Raw genomic sequence first — 21063 nt, 5'->3', positions numbered from 1 at the left:
TTAAATGACTTGGATGAAGTAACTGACATAGCTGTGTTTAAGGGAGCTTCTCGTGAAACTGTAAGACGGCATGTTACTTCAGTAATACCTCTCTTAAGCCCTGTGACTAATGACAGTGAAGAAAAGGCAGATATTAAAGAGGACAGTAGTACACACCAATGAAAAAAGAGAGAGGCTGCTGTCATTAGTGAGGCAAGAACAAGAGATATGTTGAGAAATTAGTATGTAGTATATATTTGGGTGTTGATAATTTTTATTTTTTCTCCTTAGAATGTTACTCAATTTTGTAACATTACTTTTACCATTCGAATTTTGACTAAATTCGAATCCCCCCTTTGGAGTGTTGAAGAATTATTTTATATACTAATTCTGTAGAAAATTTATAAAATTGTGTATATGTATATTTATTTATGTTCATATTTGTTTCATCCTTGAAACCCCCCTTTTGCCATACAAAGCAAAATCAAAAAGAAATACTGGGAGTTTCAAGGATAATATGCTCAGTCCATAGATGGCTCTGCTGGCTGTATTTTAATATTTGCAGTTCCTGATTCCATCATCCTTGGGAAAAAATTTTCACCTACTGGTAATGAGGGAAGTGTGAGGAGGCAGATGGGTGATATATTGGCCACATTGGACATATTGCATATTGGATAATATTTTCTTTGAGTGTAGAAGTGCTATGAAGATGGAGTAGCACTTCAATTTAAAGCCATCTCTCCTGCAATTGCTTACCACGAGTGCTACCATGAAGAGTGCAATATCAAGATGTCTGAATACATAGTTCTCAACAATGGGATCTTCTGCTGCTCTTCAATTTGCATTGGGATTTTAAGGATAAGGCCTACCAACCCCGTAAGTTTCCTATGATTTTGTGGCATATGGTTCAACTTTGGTTAGGGGGTTATAATATTTGAAATGAATATTAATTATTCAAGTCTTCAACCCTAATTATAAATTTTCTATGGATTTTAAGCTCATTATAAAATTACTAGTGTTATTTCTAGCTTAATTTCAAATCATTGTTTTGTGCATAGAATAGCCTAGTGGGTGTTCAAATTTGCTTAAATCGTTATACCGTGTCAGATTCTATTTTCCTGAGTTTGTTTTTTCATATGTAATTTAATATCACTTAACTTAGGATTTTAGTGAGCCTAATTTTTTCATTTGTTACTAGGTTAGGTTACTTGTGCTTGCTGGAAGGTAGCCTAGTATCATCGGCTTCAGTTATCTTCCTGGTCTTGGCAAATTTATTAGGTACCTAGTTCAGTTGTATGTAATGTTGTATTGGTATATTTGTACTTGATGTTGATATATTGTATATTATTCATTATTGTTTATAAAGGGAATTTAGATAAATTTTACATTAGGTTTTTGATGGAAATTTTTTCGTGGTTTGCAGAATCCATAGTTTTCAAAAACAGGCAAGAGTTGAGTGGGTTCTACCACAGGCAGTCACTAGTGATTGAGGATTCCACTTCAGCCATCAGAGTTCCATTGCTTTGCCATATTTAATATTTATTCAATATAAATAAAGAATCTAATATTTTTAAATTTAAAGTTTCTTTATCCAATATTGACATTAAAGTTATTGTTACTCTGCTCTCGCTGCTCTTGTTATAAATTTACATTCTGTTTAAGTTTTTGAAATGGCGCCCAACGTGGGGCTCTGAAGGCTCTCAATACTGGTGGCACTTGGGTAGCATTGTAGGAGTGGTGGTTTTTATTTGGATTATTGTTGTTATTATTGATCAGTATACCGAATACTATAATTATCTTAAATTTTTTCTTTTGTTAGGCTGCATTGACGTTTAGAATTAAATTTTTCTATAATCATGACAGACATTAGGCTTCTTGTTATGAGTCGGAAGTACATCCGCTCTCAAGTCACTAGACAATTTAATGAAAGGCATAAATTTTCGCAGTATAATAGCTCACAAAAGTTAAATCTTGTTGAAAAACTTAAGAATTTTAAGGAAGAACTTAAAGGGTTTGATAGTAAAGTCATATCTTTGAAGTGGTCAGAGAGCGAAGATGAAAATGAAATGGAAATTGAATTTAGCTCTTGTCAGGAATATAAAGATAAAATTTCTGAAATGTTGCTGCTCTTAGAGGGTAATGTTAATGGAAGCACAAGTGAAAATCTGAATGAAACTCCTCTTAGTCGTCTTAAAAGTCCAGTAGCACCTTTGCCTAAATTTAAGAGTTCTGATGATGAAAGTTTAGAATTATTCTTACAGCAGTTTGAGGAAACTACTAGAAAGTTTTCTTACACAGATTATGATAGGTTGTTGTTACTTAAACAGCAGGTTTCTGGCAAGGCTTTACTTTTGATAGACTCTTTAGAAGCAGACAAACAAGGTTATTCCCATGCAAAGGAACTCTTAAAAACAGCTTTTGCCTCGGTTCCAACTCAAAAGTTTAATGTGATGAAACAACTTCAAGAGCTGAAGTTAGGTTATGATTCAGAACCCTTTCAGTATATTAGTAATATTAGAAAATTACAAGAAGCTGTTAAGACTTTGAAAATGGATATAGATGATGTTTTGCAGTACGTTTTCCTAAGAGGAATGAATGAAACTTTCAGAAATCAGTTGATACAAATTACTAACAATTCAAAGCCCACTACAAGTGAAATTGTTGATAACTTTTTTGAAGCCAATGAACGGTATCAGAATGCAAATAAACTTGGTAAATTAAGTAAAAGTAAACTGCCTTCTGCTGAAAGGCATCAAGATAAACTAGGATTGAGTAAAAGTTCAAACTTAGCACCAGAGGTTAATTTTAAAAGCTCCAATCCTTTTAATTCTTGCACACTTTGTAGTGATAAGGTTAATGGTGATCATCCAATCCATAAGTGCCCTAATTTCACTACTGCTAAGGAAAAGATAGCTAGGTTGAGCATTTTGAATGGTTGCACTAAATGTGCAAGAATCGAGCATTTGGATAGCTCGTGTCATTTTAGATTTTCCAGAAAGTGTAAACATTGTCAGGGATGGCATTTCTCCTTTCTTTGCCTGTCAGATAATCATGAAAGTTCCGAGGTCAGAGATTTGGTGCGTAATCCTAAAAAAGCAGTTCCTAACCCTAAGCAAAACGAGAAAAGTAAATCAAAAGATGTTCAAAATAGTACACAGAATGGGGTAGTTTGTCCAGGTAGTTCCTTTCAGAGTAAGGGGGGCATAAATTCAATTTTACCCACATTTTCTTGTACTTTGGGCTCTAGTAAAATAAGACGATTGAAGGATTCAGGTAGCCAAGCTAATTTCATTTCTGAGTGTGCTTTAGAAGGTCAGTGTTTCAAAGTTGTGAAAGATAATTTTGATCTTGTTGTCAATGGGTTTAATGGAGCAAAATGCTATCGTACCAAGATAGTTCAAATTTCTGTTAAGATTGGGGAGACAGCACATAATATAGAAGCTATTTGTGTCCCAGGTATTGATATAAATTTGAATTTACCCGGCCTTGGTAAAGTTGTTAGAAGTTTTAGAAATTATGGTTATAAGCTTTTAGATGAGTTTCTTGATGAGGCTAGAGAAGACATATCAAACATTCAGTTTGTCCTGGGGGCAAATTCAGCTCATTGTCTTATGGAAAAGATGGTTAGTTTTGGTCATAGTGGTCAGTGTGTGTACTATGAAACAAGATTTGGCATTATGTTAATAGGAAACATTGAGAAATTAATTGCAAATTTGAAATTTCTCCCTAGCCTGCATGATGATACTCATTTACTTTTTGGCTTGGAAGAGAATTTAAATGAGCAAGGTAAATCACTGGATAATATTAAATTTCCTATGACTTCATGTTTCAAGTCTAGTGTTAGATGTATTGGAAGTGCAGAGGATCCTACAATCTGTATTTTAGATCATGATGGCAGGATCAGCGAGCATAAATTGCAAAAAGCTACTGATCATATTTTAGAGCGAGAATGCTCATATTATTTGCACAAAGATAGAACTGACTTAGATGGGGAGAGCACTGAACATAATAAGAAATTAGTTAGGTATTTACTTAATAATACAAAAAGAGATGAAGAAGGCAGGTTGATAATGCCACTTTTATGGAATGGTCGTGTTTCTCATTTGCTGGGAAAGAACACAAATTTAGCAAAGCAAATTTTGAAATCTAACCTAAAGAAATTATCGAAGAATGATGAATTTTTGAGATTAATGGATGATAACATAAAGACTCAGGTAGCTCAAAACTTAATTGAAAGTATTGATAATTTGGATAAGTTTTGTGAAGAACACCCAGAGTACAGTGTTTTGCCGCACATGGGAATATTTAAGTTAGACCACAGTACTACTAAATGCCGAATGGTTTTTCTCTCTAATTTGTGTGAAAAACAAAGTAATGGCTCCCCCTCTATTAGCCACAATCAGGCAATGTGGGCTGGCCCTTGTATTAATCAGAAATTGTCTACTGCCTTGCTACTTTTAAGGTTTGATTCTCATTTATTGTGCTTTGATTTAAAGAAAGCTTTCCAGCAGATAGCATTAAATGAAACTGATCAAAGTAAATTATTATTCTTTTGGTTTAAAAATGTAAGTAAAGGAGATTTTACCATTATAGCATACAAGAATCTTCGTCTAAGTTTTGGGCTAAGGTGTAGCCCAACAATATTGATGATTGGTTTGTACAAAATATTGATGCTAGACACTGAAGGTGATTTGGACAACTTAAAGGAATTGAAGAAACTTATTTACTCTTTGATATACATGGATAATGGTGCGTTCACTGCAAATGATTCTGAAAGCTTACACTGGGGTTTTGATAACTTGAATAACATTTTTAATCCATATAAATTTGAATTACAACAATTCGTTACCAATGATGTTATGCTCCAAGAAAAAATAGATAAGAATTTGGATGAAGTCACTCCTGATGTAGTAAAAATATTTGGTTTAAAGTGGAACCGAATAACAGATTGTATTTCCTCTCCTAAACTTGAGCTAGACTCTAAAGCAAACACTAAGAGACTGATATTGAAAAGCATTGCTTCAAATTTTGATCCATATAATTTCAATGGACCTATTTTAAACAGAGCTCGTTTATTTATGCATGAACTTCAATTAAACACTTCTCTAGGATGGGATACAGAATTGTCCATTGAGCAACAACGAGAATGGCGTAACATAGCCAAACAAGTTAACATGACTCCTCCAATTGAGGTACCTAGAGTTGTCGGGGAGAGAAATGGGTCATATCGTTTAATTGCATTTACTGACAGCAGTAAAATAATCTATGGGACAACAATTTTTATTCAGTGCATAGAAACTAAGCAAGTCAGTTTTGTTCTAGCAAAGAATCGCTTGGTTAACAAGCAGTTAGAAAGCAAAAGTATTCCATCTCTAGAATTCCAAGGGATAGTTTTGGGAACAGAAACATTATTGGATTTGAGTAAGGATTTGGCAGGCCCTCAGTGCCCTAAACCTATTAGAATTGTAGAATCAGTACTGTATACGGATAGCATTGTTTCACTGAGCTGGATTAATTCTTATGTGAACAAATTAGATAAAATGAATAAAAGGAGTGTCTTTATCATGAATCGTTTGGATCACATTCAAAGGACCTGTGAAAATAACCCAGTTAGATTTTGTTTTGTCAGTGGTATCTTGAACCCTGCAGATTGTATAACTAGGCCTATGTCGTACAAACAGCTTTTGAAAACTAATTATTTCACGGGCCCAGAATTTTTAAGATGTGAAAGGGATGAACTGTGTAGTAATGCTGACACATTTGATATAGTTGTACCCAATCCAGATTTTAATCCATTGAATGAAAATTCCTTCTCAATTTCTGCATCTAAATTAAGTGAATCACAAGTCTTAGCAGAATCAAACCCTGAACATTTAGTCGTCCTGGACAAGTGTTCCAGTTTCTCTAAGCTTGTTAGAATTCACGAGTACGTTCTTAAATTCATTGCTTTGCTCAAAAGAAGAGCAAACTCAGTTTCTTTTAACTTTGGTGATGCATCCTCCATTCATTTGGAAGCTACTAGACATATCATAAGGAATGATCAGAGAATCTGGTATGGTGAAGTTTTCCAGTATTTAGAAAACAGAAATAAGAGAGTAAAGGATATTCCTAATATTATTGCTCAACTTAATGTATACATGGATGATCATGGACTCTTAAGAATTAGAAGTAAGATGCCTAAATGGAGAAAAGATACTTTTGTCAACTTTCCTATTTTGCTTCACAAACACAGTAAGTTAACTCGGTTAGTAATAAAAGATTTTCATGAGAAATTCTCTCATGCTGGTGTTTATTCCCTTTTGTCAGAGATGAGAAAAAAGTTTTGGATTCCACATTACTTTTCAGTAGTAAAAAAGGTCATCAAAGAATGTGTCATTTGTAAGAGATTCAAAGAGAGAACGGTTAAGGTCAATCAAAGTGCCTATCGCGATTTTAGGATTGACCCTCCCTCTATACCATTCAGGTATATTTTTATTGATCATTTTGGACCGTATAACGTTAAGCTTAATGGTAAAAAGAGCAAAGTTTGGGTTCTATGTTTAACTTGTCTCTGGTCGAGGGCAATTAATTTAAAAATTTGTTTAGATCTCACTACAAAAGAATTTTTAAGAGCTTTTCAAATGCATTCATATCAGTATGGAATCCCTCAACTAGTCTTGTCAGATCTTGGATCTCAGTTGGTAGCTGGAGCTAATGTGGTCACTAATTTCCTGGGTGATCCTGAGAGTCAGGCATATTTTGAAGAAAATGGTGTAAAGTCAATTAAGTTTCAGCAGTATCCAAAGGGATGTAACAAATTAGGAGGACTTGTTGAGACTTGTGTTAAGATGAGTAAGCGTTTAATCTATGGAGCATTAAGAAATAATGTGTTAGACTTCCGTGATTTTGAGTTTTTTGTAGAGCAAACCGTTCACTTAGTTAACAGGCGCCCTATTGCCTTCAAAGAAGGGTTGAGAGACAGTATCACAGATGAAGTGCCTGATGCAATTACACCAGAAATATTAATTCATTGACATGAATTGCTGTCTATTAACATTATTCCTGACTTGCAGGGCAATCCAGATGAAGATCTGAACTGGACGGCAGATGATCATGTTAGCAAAGTTTTAGACAAGTATCAAAAACTTAGAAATGTGAGGTCTCGACTTATTAACATTTATAATTCAGAATTTATAGCACACTTAGTTTCACAAGCTACAGACGAAAGGAGTAGATATAAACCAGTGACACATAAAAGAATTCAAATAGGTGATATTGTTCTGTTAAAGGAACCGCACATGAAACCTTCAAATTACCCAATGGGTATTGTTAAAAAAGTAAAATTAAATGACTTGGATGAAGTAACTGACATAGCTGTGTTTAAGGGAGCTTCTCGTGAAACTGTAAGACGGCATGTTACTTCAGTAATACCTCTCTTAAGCCCTGTGACTAATGACAGTGAAGAAAAGGCAGATATTAAAGAGGACAGTAGTACACACCAATGAAAAAAGAGAGAGGCTGCTGTCATTAGTGAGGCAAGAACAAGAGATATGTTGAGAAATTAGTATGTAGTATATATTTGGGTGTTGGTAATTTTTATTTTTTCTCCTTAGAATGTTACTCAATTTTGTAACATTACTTTTACCATTCGAATTTTGACTAAATTCGAATCCCCCCTTTGGAGTGTTGAAGAATTATTTTATATACTAATTCTGTAGAAAATTTATAAAATTGTGTATATGTATATTTATTTATGTTCATATTTGTTTCATCCTTGAAACCCCCCTTTTGCCATACAAAGCAAAATCAAAAAGAAATACTGGGAGTTTCAAGGATAATATGCTCAGTCCATAGATGGCTCTGCTGGCTGTATTTTAATATTTGCAGTTCCTGATTCCATCATCCTTGGGAAAAAATTTTCACCTACTGGTAATGAGGGAAGTGTGAGGAGGCAGATGGGTGATATATTGGCCACATTGGACATATTGCATATTGGATAATATTTTCTTTGAGTGTAGAAGTGCTATGAAGATGGAGTAGCACTTCAATTTAAAGCCATCTCTCCTGCAATTGCTTACCACGAGTGCTACCATGAAGAGTGCAATATCAAGATGTCTGAATACATAGTTCTCAACAATGGGATCTTCTGCTGCTCTTCAATTTGCATTGGGATTTTAAGGATAAGGCCTACCAACCCCGTAAGTTTCCTATGATTTTGTGGCATATGGTTCAACTTTGGTTAGGGGGTTATAATATTTGAAATGAATATTAATTATTCAAGTCTTCAACCCTAATTATAAATTTTCTATGGATTTTAAGCTCATTATAAAATTACTAGTGTTATTTCTAGCTTAATTTCAAATCATTGTTTTGTGCATAGAATAGCCTAGTGGGTGTTCAAATTTGCTTAAATCGATATACCGTGTCAGATTCTATTTTCCTGAGTTTGTTTTTTCATATGTAATTTAATATCACTTAACTTAGGATTTTAGTGAGCCTAATTTTTTCATTTGTTACTAGGTTAGGTTACTTGTGCTTGCTGGAAGGTAGCCTAGTATCATCGGCTTCAGTTATCTTCCTGGTCTTGGCAAATTTATTAGGTACCTAGTTCAGTTGTATGTAATGTTGTATTGGTATATTTGTACTTGATGTTGATATATTGTATATTATTCATTATTGTTTATAAAGGGAATTTAGATAAATTTTACATTAGGTTTTTGATGGAAATTTTTTCGTGGTTTGCAGAATCCATAGTTTTCAAAAACAGGCAAGAGTTGAGTGGGTTCTACCACAGGCAGTCACTAGTGATTGAGGATTCCACTTCAGCCATCAGAGTTCCATTGCTTTGCCATATTTAATATTTATTCAATATAAATAAAGAATCTAATATTTTTAAATTTAAAGTTTCTTTATCCAATATTGACATTAAAGTTATTGTTACTCTGCTCTCGCTGCTCTTGTTATAAATTTACATTCTGTTTAAGTTTTTGAAATGGCGCCCAACGTGGGGCTCTGAAGGCTCTCAATACTGGTGGCACTTGGGTAGCATTGTAGGAGTGGTGGTTTTTATTTGGATTATTGTTGTTATTATTGATCAGTATACCGAATACTATAATTATCTTAAATTTTTTCTTTTGTTAGGCTGCATTGACGTTTAGAATTAAATTTTTCTATAATCATGACAGACATTAGGCTTCTTGTTATGAGTCGGAAGTACATCCGCTCTCAAGTCACTAGACAATTTAATGAAAGGCATAAATTTTCGCAGTATAATAGCTCACAAAAGTTAAATCTTGTTGAAAAACTTAAGAATTTTAAGGAAGAACTTAAAGGGTTTGATAGTAAAGTCATATCTTTGAAGTGGTCAGAGAGCGAAGATGAAAATGAAATGGAAATTGAATTTAGCTCTTGTCAGGAATATAAAGATAAAATTTCTGAAATGTTGCTGCTCTTAGAGGGTAATGTTAATGGAAGCACAAGTGAAAATCTGAATGAAACTCCTCTTAGTCGTCTTAAAAGTCCAGTAGCACCTTTGCCTAAATTTAAGAGTTCTGATGATGAAAGTTTAGAATTATTCTTACAGCAGTTTGAGGAAACTACTAGAAAGTTTTCTTACACAGATTATGATAGGTTGTTGTTACTTAAACAGCAGGTTTCTGGCAAGGCTTTACTTTTGATAGACTCTTTAGAAGCAGACAAACAAGGTTATTCCCATGCAAAGGAACTCTTAAAAACAGCTTTTGCCTCGGTTCCAACTCAAAAGTTTAATGTGATGAAACAACTTCAAGAGCTGAAGTTAGGTTATGATTCAGAACCCTTTCAGTATATTAGTAATATTAGAAAATTACAAGAAGCTGTTAAGACTTTGAAAATGGATATAGATGATGTTTTGCAGTACGTTTTCCTAAGAGGAATGAATGAAACTTTCAGAAATCAGTTGATACAAATTACTAACAATTCAAAGCCCACTACAAGTGAAATTGTTGATAACTTTTTTGAAGCCAATGAACGGTATCAGAATGCAAATAAACTTGGTAAATTAAGTAAAAGTAAACTGCCTTCTGCTGAAAGGCATCAAGATAAACTAGGATTGAGTAAAAGTTCAAACTTAGCACCAGAGGTTAATTTTAAAAGCTCCAATCCTTTTAATTCTTGCACACTTTGTAGTGATAAGGTTAATGGTGATCATCCAATCCATAAGTGCCCTAATTTCACTACTGCTAAGGAAAAGATAGCTAGGTTGAGCATTTTGAATGGTTGCACTAAATGTGCAAGAATCGAGCATTTGGATAGCTCGTGTCATTTTAGATTTTCCAGAAAGTGTAAACATTGTCAGGGATGGCATTTCTCCTTTCTTTGCCTGTCAGATAATCATGAAAGTTCCGAGGTCAGAGATTTGGTGCGTAATCCTAAAAAAGCAGTTCCTAACCCTAAGCAAAACGAGAAAAGTAAATCAAAAGATGTTCAAAATAGTACACAGAATGGGGTAGTTTGTCCAGGTAGTTCCTTTCAGAGTAAGGGGGGCATAAATTCAATTTTACCCACATTTTCTTGTACTTTGGGCTCTAGTAAAATAAGACGATTGAAGGATTCAGGTAGCCAAGCTAATTTCATTTCTGAGTGTGCTTTAGAAGGTCAGTGTTTCAAAGTTGTGAAAGATAATTTTGATCTTGTTGTCAATGGGTTTAATGGAGCAAAATGCTATCGTACCAAGATAGTTCAAATTTCTGTTAAGATTGGGGAGACAGCACATAATATAGAAGCTATTTGTGTCCCAGGTATTGATATAAATTTGAATTTACCCGGCCTTGGTAAAGTTGTTAGAAGTTTTAGAAATTATGGTTATAAGCTTTTAGATGAGTTTCTTGATGAGGCTAGAGAAGACATATCAAACATTCAGTTTGTCCTGGGGGCAAATTCAGCTCATTGTCTTATGGAAAAGATGGTTAGTTTTGGTCATAGTGGTCAGTGTGTGTACTATGAAACAAGATTTGGCATTATGTTAATAGGAAACATTGAGAAATTAATTGCAAATTTGAAATTTCTCCCTAGCCTGCATGATGATACTCATTTACTTTTTGGCTTGGAAGAGAATTTAAATGAGCAAGGTAAATCACTGGATAATATTAAATTTCCTATGACTTCATGTTTCAAGTCTAGTGTTAGATGTATTGGAAGTGCAGAGGATCCTACAATCTGTATTTTAGATCATGATGGCAGGATCAGCGAGCATAAATTGCAAAAAGCTACTGATCATATTTTAGAGCGAGAATGCTCATATTATTTGCACAAAGATAGAACTGACTTAGATGGGGAGAGCACTGAACATAATAAGAAATTAGTTAGGTATTTACTTAATAATACAAAAAGAGATGAAGAAGGCAGGTTGATAATGCCACTTTTATGGAATGGTCGTGTTTCTCATTTGCTGGGAAAGAACACAAATTTAGCAAAGCAAATTTTGAAATCTAACCTAAAGAAATTATCGAAGAATGATGAATTTTTGAGATTAATGGATGATAACATAAAGACTCAGGTAGCTCAAAACTTAATTGAAAGTATTGATAATTTGGATAAGTTTTGTGAAGAACACCCAGAGTACAGTGTTTTGCCGCACATGGGAATATTTAAGTTAGACCACAGTACTACTAAATGCCGAATGGTTTTTCTCTCTAATTTGTGTGAAAAACAAAGTAATGGCTCCCCCTCTATTAGCCACAATCAGGCAATGTGGGCTGGCCCTTGTATTAATCAGAAATTGTCTACTGCCTTGCTACTTTTAAGGTTTGATTCTCATTTATTGTGCTTTGATTTAAAGAAAGCTTTCCAGCAGATAGCATTAAATGAAACTGATCAAAGTAAATTATTATTCTTTTGGTTTAAAAATGTAAGTAAAGGAGATTTTACCATTATAGCATACAAGAATCTTCGTCTAAGTTTTGGGCTAAGGTGTAGCCCAACAATATTGATGATTGGTTTGTACAAAATATTGATGCTAGACACTGAAGGTGATTTGGACAACTTAAAGGAATTGAAGAAACTTATTTACTCTTTGATATACATGGATAATGGTGCGTTCACTGCAAATGATTCTGAAAGCTTACACTGGGGTTTTGATAACTTGAATAACATTTTTAATCCATATAAATTTGAATTACAACAATTCGTTACCAATGATGTTATGCTCCAAGAAAAAATAGATAAGAATTTGGATGAAGTCACTCCTGATGTAGTAAAAATATTTGGTTTAAAGTGGAACCGAATAACAGATTGTATTTCCTCTCCTAAACTTGAGCTAGACTCTAAAGCAAACACTAAGAGACTGATATTGAAAAGCATTGCTTCAAATTTTGATCCATATAATTTCAATGGACCTATTTTAAACAGAGCTCGTTTATTTATGCATGAACTTCAATTAAACACTTCTCTAGGATGGGATACAGAATTGTCCATTGAGCAACAACGAGAATGGCGTAACATAGCCAAACAAGTTAACATGACTCCTCCAATTGAGGTACCTAGAGTTGTCGGGGAGAGAAATGGGTCATATCGTTTAATTGCATTTACTGACAGCAGTAAAATAATCTATGGGACAACAATTTTTATTCAGTGCATAGAAACTAAGCAAGTCAGTTTTGTTCTAGCAAAGAATCGCTTGGTTAACAAGCAGTTAGAAAGCAAAAGTATTCCATCTCTAGAATTCCAAGGGATAGTTTTGGGAACAGAAACATTATTGGATTTGAGTAAGGATTTGGCAGGCCCTCAGTGCCCTAAACCTATTAGAATTGTAGAATCAGTACTGTATACGGATAGCATTGTTTCACTGAGCTGGATTAATTCTTATGTGAACAAATTAGATAAAATGAATAAAAGGAGTGTCTTTATCATGAATCGTTTGGATCACATTCAAAGGACCTGTGAAAATAACCCAGTTAGATTTTGTTTTGTCAGTGGTATCTTGAACCCTGCAGATTGTATAACTAGGCCTATGTCGTACAAACAGCTTTTGAAAACTAATTATTTCACGGGCCCAGAATTTTTAAGATGTGAAAGGGATGAACTGTGTAGTAATGCTGACACATTTGATATAGTTGTACCCAATCCAGATTTTAATCCATTGAATGAAAATTCCTTCTCAATTTCTGCATCTAAATTAAGTGAATCACAAGTCTTAGCAGAATCAAACCCTGAACATTTAGTCGTCCTGGACAAGTGTTCCAGTTTCTCTAAGCTTGTTAGAATTCACGAGTACGTTCTTAAATTCATTGCTTTGCTCAAAAGAAGAGCAAACTCAGTTTCTTTTAACTTTGGTGATGCATCCTCCATTCATTTGGAAGCTACTAGACATATCATAAGGAATGATCAGAGAATCTGGTATGGTGAAGTTTTCCAGTATTTAGAAAACAGAAATAAGAGAGTAAAGGATATTCCTAATATTATTGCTCAACTTAATGTATACATGGATGATCATGGACTCTTAAGAATTAGAAGTAAGATGCCTAAATGGAGAAAAGATACTTTTGTCAACTTTCCTATTTTGCTTCACAAACACAGTAAGTTAACTCGGTTAGTAATAAAAGATTTTCATGAGAAATTCTCTCATGCTGGTGTTTATTCCCTTTTGTCAGAGATGAGAAAAAAGTTTTGGATTCCACATTACTTTTCAGTAGTAAAAAAGGTCATCAAAGAATGTGTCATTTGTAAGAGATTCAAAGAGAGAACGGTTAAGGTCAATCAAAGTGCCTATCGCGATTTTAGGATTGACCCTCCCTCTATACCATTCAGGTATATTTTTATTGATCATTTTGGACCGTATAACGTTAAGCTTAATGGTAAAAAGAGCAAAGTTTGGGTTCTATGTTTAACTTGTCTCTGGTCGAGGGCAATTAATTTAAAAATTTGTTTAGATCTCACTACAAAAGAATTTTTAAGAGCTTTTCAAATGCATTCATATCAGTATGGAATCCCTCAACTAGTCTTGTCAGATCTTGGATCTCAGTTGGTAGCTGGAGCTAATGTGGTCACTAATTTCCTGGGTGATCCTGAGAGTCAGGCATATTTTGAAGAAAATGGTGTAAAGTCAATTAAGTTTCAGCAGTATCCAAAGGGATGTAACAAATTAGGAGGACTTGTTGAGACTTGTGTTAAGATGAGTAAGCGTTTAATCTATGGAGCATTAAGAAATAATGTGTTAGACTTCCGTGATTTTGAGTTTTTTGTAGAGCAAACCGTTCACTTAGTTAACAGGCGCCCTATTGCCTTCAAAGAAGGGTTGAGAGACAGTATCACAGATGAAGTGCCTGATGCAATTACACCAGAAATATTAATTCATTGACATGAATTGCTGTCTATTAACATTATTCCTGACTTGCAGGGCAATCCAGATGAAGATCTGAACTGGACGGCAGATGATCATGTTAGCAAAGTTTTAGACAAGTATCAAAAACTTAGAAATGTGAGGTCTCGACTTATTAACATTTATAATTCAGAATTTATAGCACACTTAGTTTCACAAGCTACAGACGAAAGGAGTAGATATAAACCAGTGACACATAAAAGAATTCAAATAGGTGATATTGTTCTGTTAAAGGAACCGCACATGAAACCTTCAAATTACCCAATGGGTATTGTTAAAAAAGTAAAATTAAATGACTTGGATGAAGTAACTGACATAGCTGTGTTTAAGGGAGCTTCTCGTGAAACTGTAAGACGGCATGTTACTTCAGTAATACCTCTCTTAAGCCCTGTGACTAATGACAGTGAAGAAAAGGCAGATATTAAAGAGGACAGTAGTACACACCAATGAAAAAAGAGAGAGGCTGCTGTCATTAGTGAGGCAAGAACAAGAGATATGTTGAGAAATTAGTATGTAGTATATATTTGGGTGTTGGTAATTTTTATTTTTTCTCCTTAGAATGTTACTCAATTTTGTAACATTACTTTTACCATTCGAATTTTGACTAAATTCGAATCCCCCCTTTGGAGTGTTGAAGAATTATTTTATATACTAATTCTGTAGAAAATTTATAAAATTGTGTATATGTATATTTATTTATGTTCATATTTGTTTCATCCTTGAAACCCCCCTTTTGCCATACAAAGCAAAATCAAAAAGAAATACTGGGAGTTTCAAGGATAATATGCTCAGTCCATAGATGGCTCTGCTGGCTGTATTTTAATATTTGCAGTTCCTGATTCCATCATCCTTGGGAAAAAATTTTCACCTACTGGTAATGAGGGAAGTGTGAGGAGGCAGATGGGTGATATATTGGCCACATTGGACATATTGCATATTGGATAATATTTTCTTTGAGTGTAGAAGTGCTATGAAGATGGAGTAGCACTTCAATTTAAAGCCATCTCTCCTGCAATTGCTTACCACGAGTGCTACCATGAAGAGTGCAATATCAAGATGTCTGAATACATAGTTCTCAACAATGGGATCTTCTGCTGCTCTTCAATTTGCATTGGGATTTTAAGGATAAGGCCTACCAACCCCGTAAGTTTCCTATGATTTTGTGGCATATGGTTCAACTTTGGTTAGGGGGTTATAATATTTGAAATGAATATTAATTATTCAAGTCTTCAACCCTAATTATAAATTTTCTATGGATTTTAAGCTCATTATAAAATTACTAGTGTTATTTCTAGCTTAATTTCAAATCATTGTTTTGTGCATAGAATAGCCTAGTGGGTGTTCAAATTTGCTTAAATCGATATACCGTGTCAGATTCTATTTTCCTGAGTTTGTTTTTTCATATGTAATTTAATATCACTTAACTTAGGATTTTAGTGAGCCTAATTTTTTCATTTGTTACTAGGTTAGGTTACTTGTGCTTGCTGGAAGGTAGCCTAGTATCATCGGCTTCAGTTATCTTCCTGGTCTTGGCAAATTTATTAGGTACCTAGTTCAGTTGTATGTAATGTTGTATTGGTATATTTGTACTTGATGTTGATATATTGTATATTATTCATTATTGTTTATAAAGGGAATTTAGATAAATTTTACATTAGGTTTTTGATGGAAATTTTTTCGTGGTTTGCAGAATCCATAGTTTTCAAAAACAGGCAAGAGTTGAGTGGGTTCTACCACAGGCAGTCACTAGTGATTGAGGATTCCACTTCAGCCATCAGAGTTCCATTGCTTTGCCATATTTAATATTTATTCAATATAAATAAAGAATCTAATATTTTTAAATTTAAAGTTTCTTTATCCAATATTGACATTAAAGTTATTGTTACTCTGCTCTCGCTGCTCTTGTTATAAATTTACATTCTGTTTAAGTTTTTGAAATGGCGCCCAACGTGGGGCTCTGAAGGCTCTCAATACTGGTGGCACTTGGGTAGCATTGTAGGAGTGGTGGTTTTTATTTGGATTATTGTTGTTATTATTGATCAGTATACCGAATACTATAATTATCTTAAATTTTTTCTTTTGTTAGGCTGCATTGACGTTTAGAATTAAATTTTTCTATAATCATGACAGACATTAGGCTTCTTGTTATGAGTCGGAAGTACATCCGCTCTCAAGTCACTAGACAATTTAATGAAAGGCATAAATTTTCGCAGTATAATAGCTCACAAAAGTTAAATCTTGTTGAAAAACTTAAGAATTTTAAGGAAGAACTTAAAGGGTTTGATAGTAAAGTCATATCTTTGAAGTGGTCAGAGAGCGAAGATGAAAATGAAATGGAAATTGAATTTAGCTCTTGTCAGGAATATAAAGATAAAATTTCTGAAATGTTGCTGCTCTTAGAGGGTAATGTTAATGGAAGCACAAGTGAAAATCTGAATGAAACTCCTCTTAGTCGTCTTAAAAGTCCAGTAGCACCTTTGCCTAAATTTAAGAGTTCTGATGATGAAAGTTTAGAATTATTCTTACAGCAGTTTGAGGAAACTACTAGAAAGTTTTCTTACACAGATTATGATAGGTTGTTGTTACTTAAACAGCAGGTTTCTGGCAAGGCTTTACTTTTGATAGACTCTTTAGAAGCAGACAAACAAGGTTATTCCCATGCAAAGGAACTCTTAAAAACAGCTTTTGCCTCGGTTCCAACTCAAAAGTTTAATGTGATGAAACAACTTCAAGAGCTGAAGTTAGGTTATGATTCAGAACCCTTTCAGTATATTAGTAATATTAGAAAATTACAAGAAGCTGTTAAGACTTTGAAAATGGATATAGATGATGTTTTGCAGTACGTTTTCCTAAGAGGAATGAATGAAACTTTCAGAAATCAGTTGATACAAATTACTAACAATTCAAAGCCCACTACAAGTGAAATTGTTGATAACTTTTTTGAAGCCAATGAACGGTATCAGAATGCAAATAAACTTGGTAAATTAAGTAAAAGTAAACTGCCTTCTGCTGAAAGGCATCAAGATAAACTAGGATTGAGTAAAAGTTCAAACTTAGCACCAGAGGTTAATTTTAAAAGCTCCAATCCTTTTAATTCTTGCACACTTTGTAGTGATAAGGTTAATGGTGATCATCCAATCCATAAGTGCCCTAATTTCGCTACTGCTAAGGAAAAGATAGCTAGGTTGAGCATTTTGAATGGTTGCACTAAATGTGCAAGAATCGAGCATTTGGATAGCTCGTGTCATTTTAGATTTTCCAGAAAGTGTAAACATTGTCAGGGATGGCATTTCTCCTTTCTTTGCCTGTCAGATAATCATGAAAGTTCCGAGGTCAGAGATTTGGTGCGTAATCCTAAAAAAGCAGTTCCTAACCCTAAGCAAAACGAGAAAAGTAAATCAAAAGATGTTCAAAATAGTACACAGAATGGGGTAGTTTGTCCAGGTAGTTCCTTTCAGAGTAAGGGGGGCATAAATTCAATTTTACCCACATTTTCTTGTACTTTGGGCTCTAGTAAAATAAGACGATTGAAGGATTCAGGTAGCCAAGCTAATTTCATTTCTGAGTGTGCTTTAGAAGGTCAGTGTTTCAAAGTTGTGAAAGATAATTTTGATCTTGTTGTCAATGGGTTTAATGGAGCAAAATGCTATCGTACCAAGATAGTTCAAATTTCTGTTAAGATTGGGGAGACAGCACATAATATAGAAGCTATTTGTGTCCCAGGTATTGATATAAATTTGAATTTACCCGGCCTTGGTAAAGTTTTAGAAATTATGGTTATAAGCTTTTAGATGAGTTTCTTGATGAGGCTAGAGAAGACATATCAAACATTCAGTTTGTCCTGGGGGCAAATTCAGCTCATTGTCTTATGGAAAAGATGGTTAGTTTTGGTCATAGTGGTCAGTGTGTGTACTATGAAACAAGATTTGGCATTATGTTAATAGGAAACATTGAGAAATTAATTGCAAATTTGAAATTTCTCCCTAGCCTGCATGATGATACTCATTTACTTTTTGGCTTGGAAGAGAATTTAAATGAGCAAGGTAAATCACTGGATAATATTAAATTTCCTATGACTTCATGTTTCAAGTCTAGTGTTAGATGTATTGGAAGTGCAGAGGATCCTACAATCTGTATTTTAGATCATGATGGCAGGATCAGCGAGCATAAATTGCAAAAAGCTACTGATCATATTTTAGAGCGAGAATGCTCATATTATTTGCACAAAGATAGAACTGACTTAGATGGGGAGAGCACTGAACATAATAAGAAATTAGTTAGGTATTTACTTAATAATACAAAAAGAGATGAAGAAGGCAGGTTGATAATGCCACTTTTATGGAATGGTCGTGTTTCTCATTTGCTGGGAAAGAACACAAATTTAGCAAAGCAAATTTTGAAATCTAACCTAAAGAAATTATCGAAGAATGATGAATTTTTGAGATTAATGGATGATAACATAAAGACTCAGGTAGCTCAAAACTTAATTGAAAGTATTGATAATTTGGATAAGTTTTGTGAAGAACACCCAGAGTACAGTGTTTTGCCGCACATGGGAATATTTAAGTTAGACCACAGTACTACTAAATGCCGAATGGTTTTTCTCTCTAATTTGTGTGAAAAACAAAGTAATGGCTCCCCCTCTATTAGCCACAATCAGGCAATGTGGGCTGGCCCTTGTATTAATCAGAAATTGTCTACTGCCTTGCTACTTTTAAGGTTTGATTCTCATTTATTGTGCTTTGATTTAAAGAAAGCTTTCCAGCAGATAGCATTAAATGAAACTGATCAAAGTAAATTATTATTCTTTTGGTTTAAAAATGTAAGTAAAGGAGATTTTACCATTATAGCATACAAGAATCTTCGTCTAAGTTTTGGGCTAAGGTGTAGCCCAACAATATTGATGATTGGTTTGTACAAAATATTGATGCTAGACACTGAAGGTGATTTGGACAACTTAAAGGAATTGAAGAAACTTATTTACTCTTTGATATACATGGATAATGGTGCGTTCACTGCAAATGATTCTGAAAGCTTACACTGGGGTTTTGATAACTTGAATAACATTTTTAATCCATATAAATTTGAATTACAACAATTCGTTACCAATGATGTTATGCTCCAAGAAAAAATAGATAAGAATTTGGATGAAGTCACTCCTGATGTAGTAAAAATATTTGGTTTAAAGTGGAACCGAATAACAGATTGTATTTCCTCTCCTAAACTTGAGCTAGACTCTAAAGCAAACACTAAGAGACTGATATTGAAAAGCATTGCTTCAAATTTTGATCCATATAATTTCAATGGACCTATTTTAAACAGAGCTCGTTTATTTATGCATGAACTTCAATTAAACACTTCTCTAGGATGGGATACAGAATTGTCCATTGAGCAACAACGAGAATGGCGTAACATAGCCAAACAAGTTAACATGACTCCTCCAATTGAGGTACCTAGAGTTGTCGGGGAGAGAAATGGGTCATATCGTTTAATTGCATTTACTGACAGCAGTAAAATAATCTATGGGACAACAATTTTTATTCAGTGCATAGAAACTAAGCAAGTCAGTTTTGTTCTAGCAAAGAATCGCTTGGTTAACAAACAGTTAGAAAGCAAAAGTATTCCATCTCTAGAATTCCAAGGGATAGTTTTGGGAACAGAAACATTATTGGATTTGAGTAAGGATTTGGCAGGCCCTCAGTGCCCTAAACCTATTAGAATTGTAGAATCAGTACTGTATACGGATAGCATTGTTTCACTGAGCTGGATTAATTCTTATGTGAACAAATTAGATAAAATGAATAAAAGGAGTGTCTTTATCATGAATCGTTTGGATCACATTCAAAGGACCTGTGAAAATAACCCAGTTAGATTTTGTTTTGTCAGTGGTATCTTGAACCCTGCAGATTGTATAACTAGGCCTATGTCGTACAAACAGCTTTTGAAAACTAATTATTTCACGGGCCCAGAATTTTTAAGATGTGAAAGGGATGAACTGTGTAGTAATGCTGACACATTTGATATAGTTGTACCCAATCCAGATTTTAATCCATTGAATGAAAATTCCTTCTCAATTTCTGCATCTAAATTAAGTGAATCACAAGTCTTAGCAGAATCAAACCCTGAACATTTAGTCGTCCTGGACAAGTGTTCCAGTTTCTCTAAGCTTGTTAGAATTCACGAGTACGTTCTTAAATTCATTGCTTTGCTCAAAAGAAGAGCAAACTCAGTTTCTTTTAACTTTGGTGATGCATCCTCCATTCATTTGGAAGCTACTAGACATATCATAAGGAATGATCAGAGAATCTGGTATGGTGAAGTTTTCCAGTATTTAGAAAACAGAAATAAGAGAGTAAAGGATATTCCTAATATTATTGCTCAACTTAATGTATACATGGATGATCATGGACTCTTAAGAATTAGAAGTAAGATGCCTAAATGGAGAAAAGATACTTTTGTCAACTTTCCTATTTTGCTTCACAAACACAGTAAGTTAACTCGGTTAGTAATAAAAGATTTTCATGAGAAATTCTCTCATGCTGGTGTTTATTCCCTTTTGTCAGAGATGAGAAAAAAGTTTTGGATTCCACATTACTTTTCAGTAGTAAAAAAGGTCATCAAAGAATGTGTCATTTGTAAGAGATTCAAAGAGAGAACGGTTAAGGTCAATCAAAGTGCCTATCGCGATTTTAGGATTGACCCTCCCTCTATACCATTCAGGTATATTTTTATTGATCATTTTGGACCGT

At 34.1% G+C, this 21063-nt stretch overlaps 1 protein-coding gene across 11 annotated transcripts in view; it reads left to right on the top strand.

Annotated features, from left to right (window-relative positions):
* Positions 1–306: 306 nt before the first annotated feature.
* Positions 307–21063, top strand: part of LOC137648619 (uncharacterized) — a 23141-nt gene continuing 2384 nt past the window's right edge. For 2 of the 11 annotated variants that reach the window (XM_068381554.1, XM_068381551.1), the window contains exon 1: positions 6995–15457. In XM_068381554.1, the coding sequence (XP_068237655.1) occupies positions 9137–14293 (5157 nt within the window). In that variant the 5' untranslated portion in view covers positions 6995–9136 and the 3' untranslated portion in view covers positions 14294–15457. Of the gene's footprint in view, positions 856–1177; positions 1258–1402; positions 15458–15779; positions 16157–21063 lie in introns of those variants that run through there. The other 9 variants (XM_068381556.1, XM_068381559.1, XM_068381553.1 and 6 more) reach the window with 9 other exon arrangements.

The sequence above is a fragment of the Palaemon carinicauda genome, chromosome 10 (assembly GCF_036898095.1).
Source record: "Palaemon carinicauda isolate YSFRI2023 chromosome 10, ASM3689809v2, whole genome shotgun sequence".
Classification (NCBI taxonomy): Eukaryota; Metazoa; Arthropoda; class Malacostraca; order Decapoda; family Palaemonidae; genus Palaemon; species Palaemon carinicauda.
This window is presented reverse-complemented; position numbering and strand designations above follow the sequence as displayed.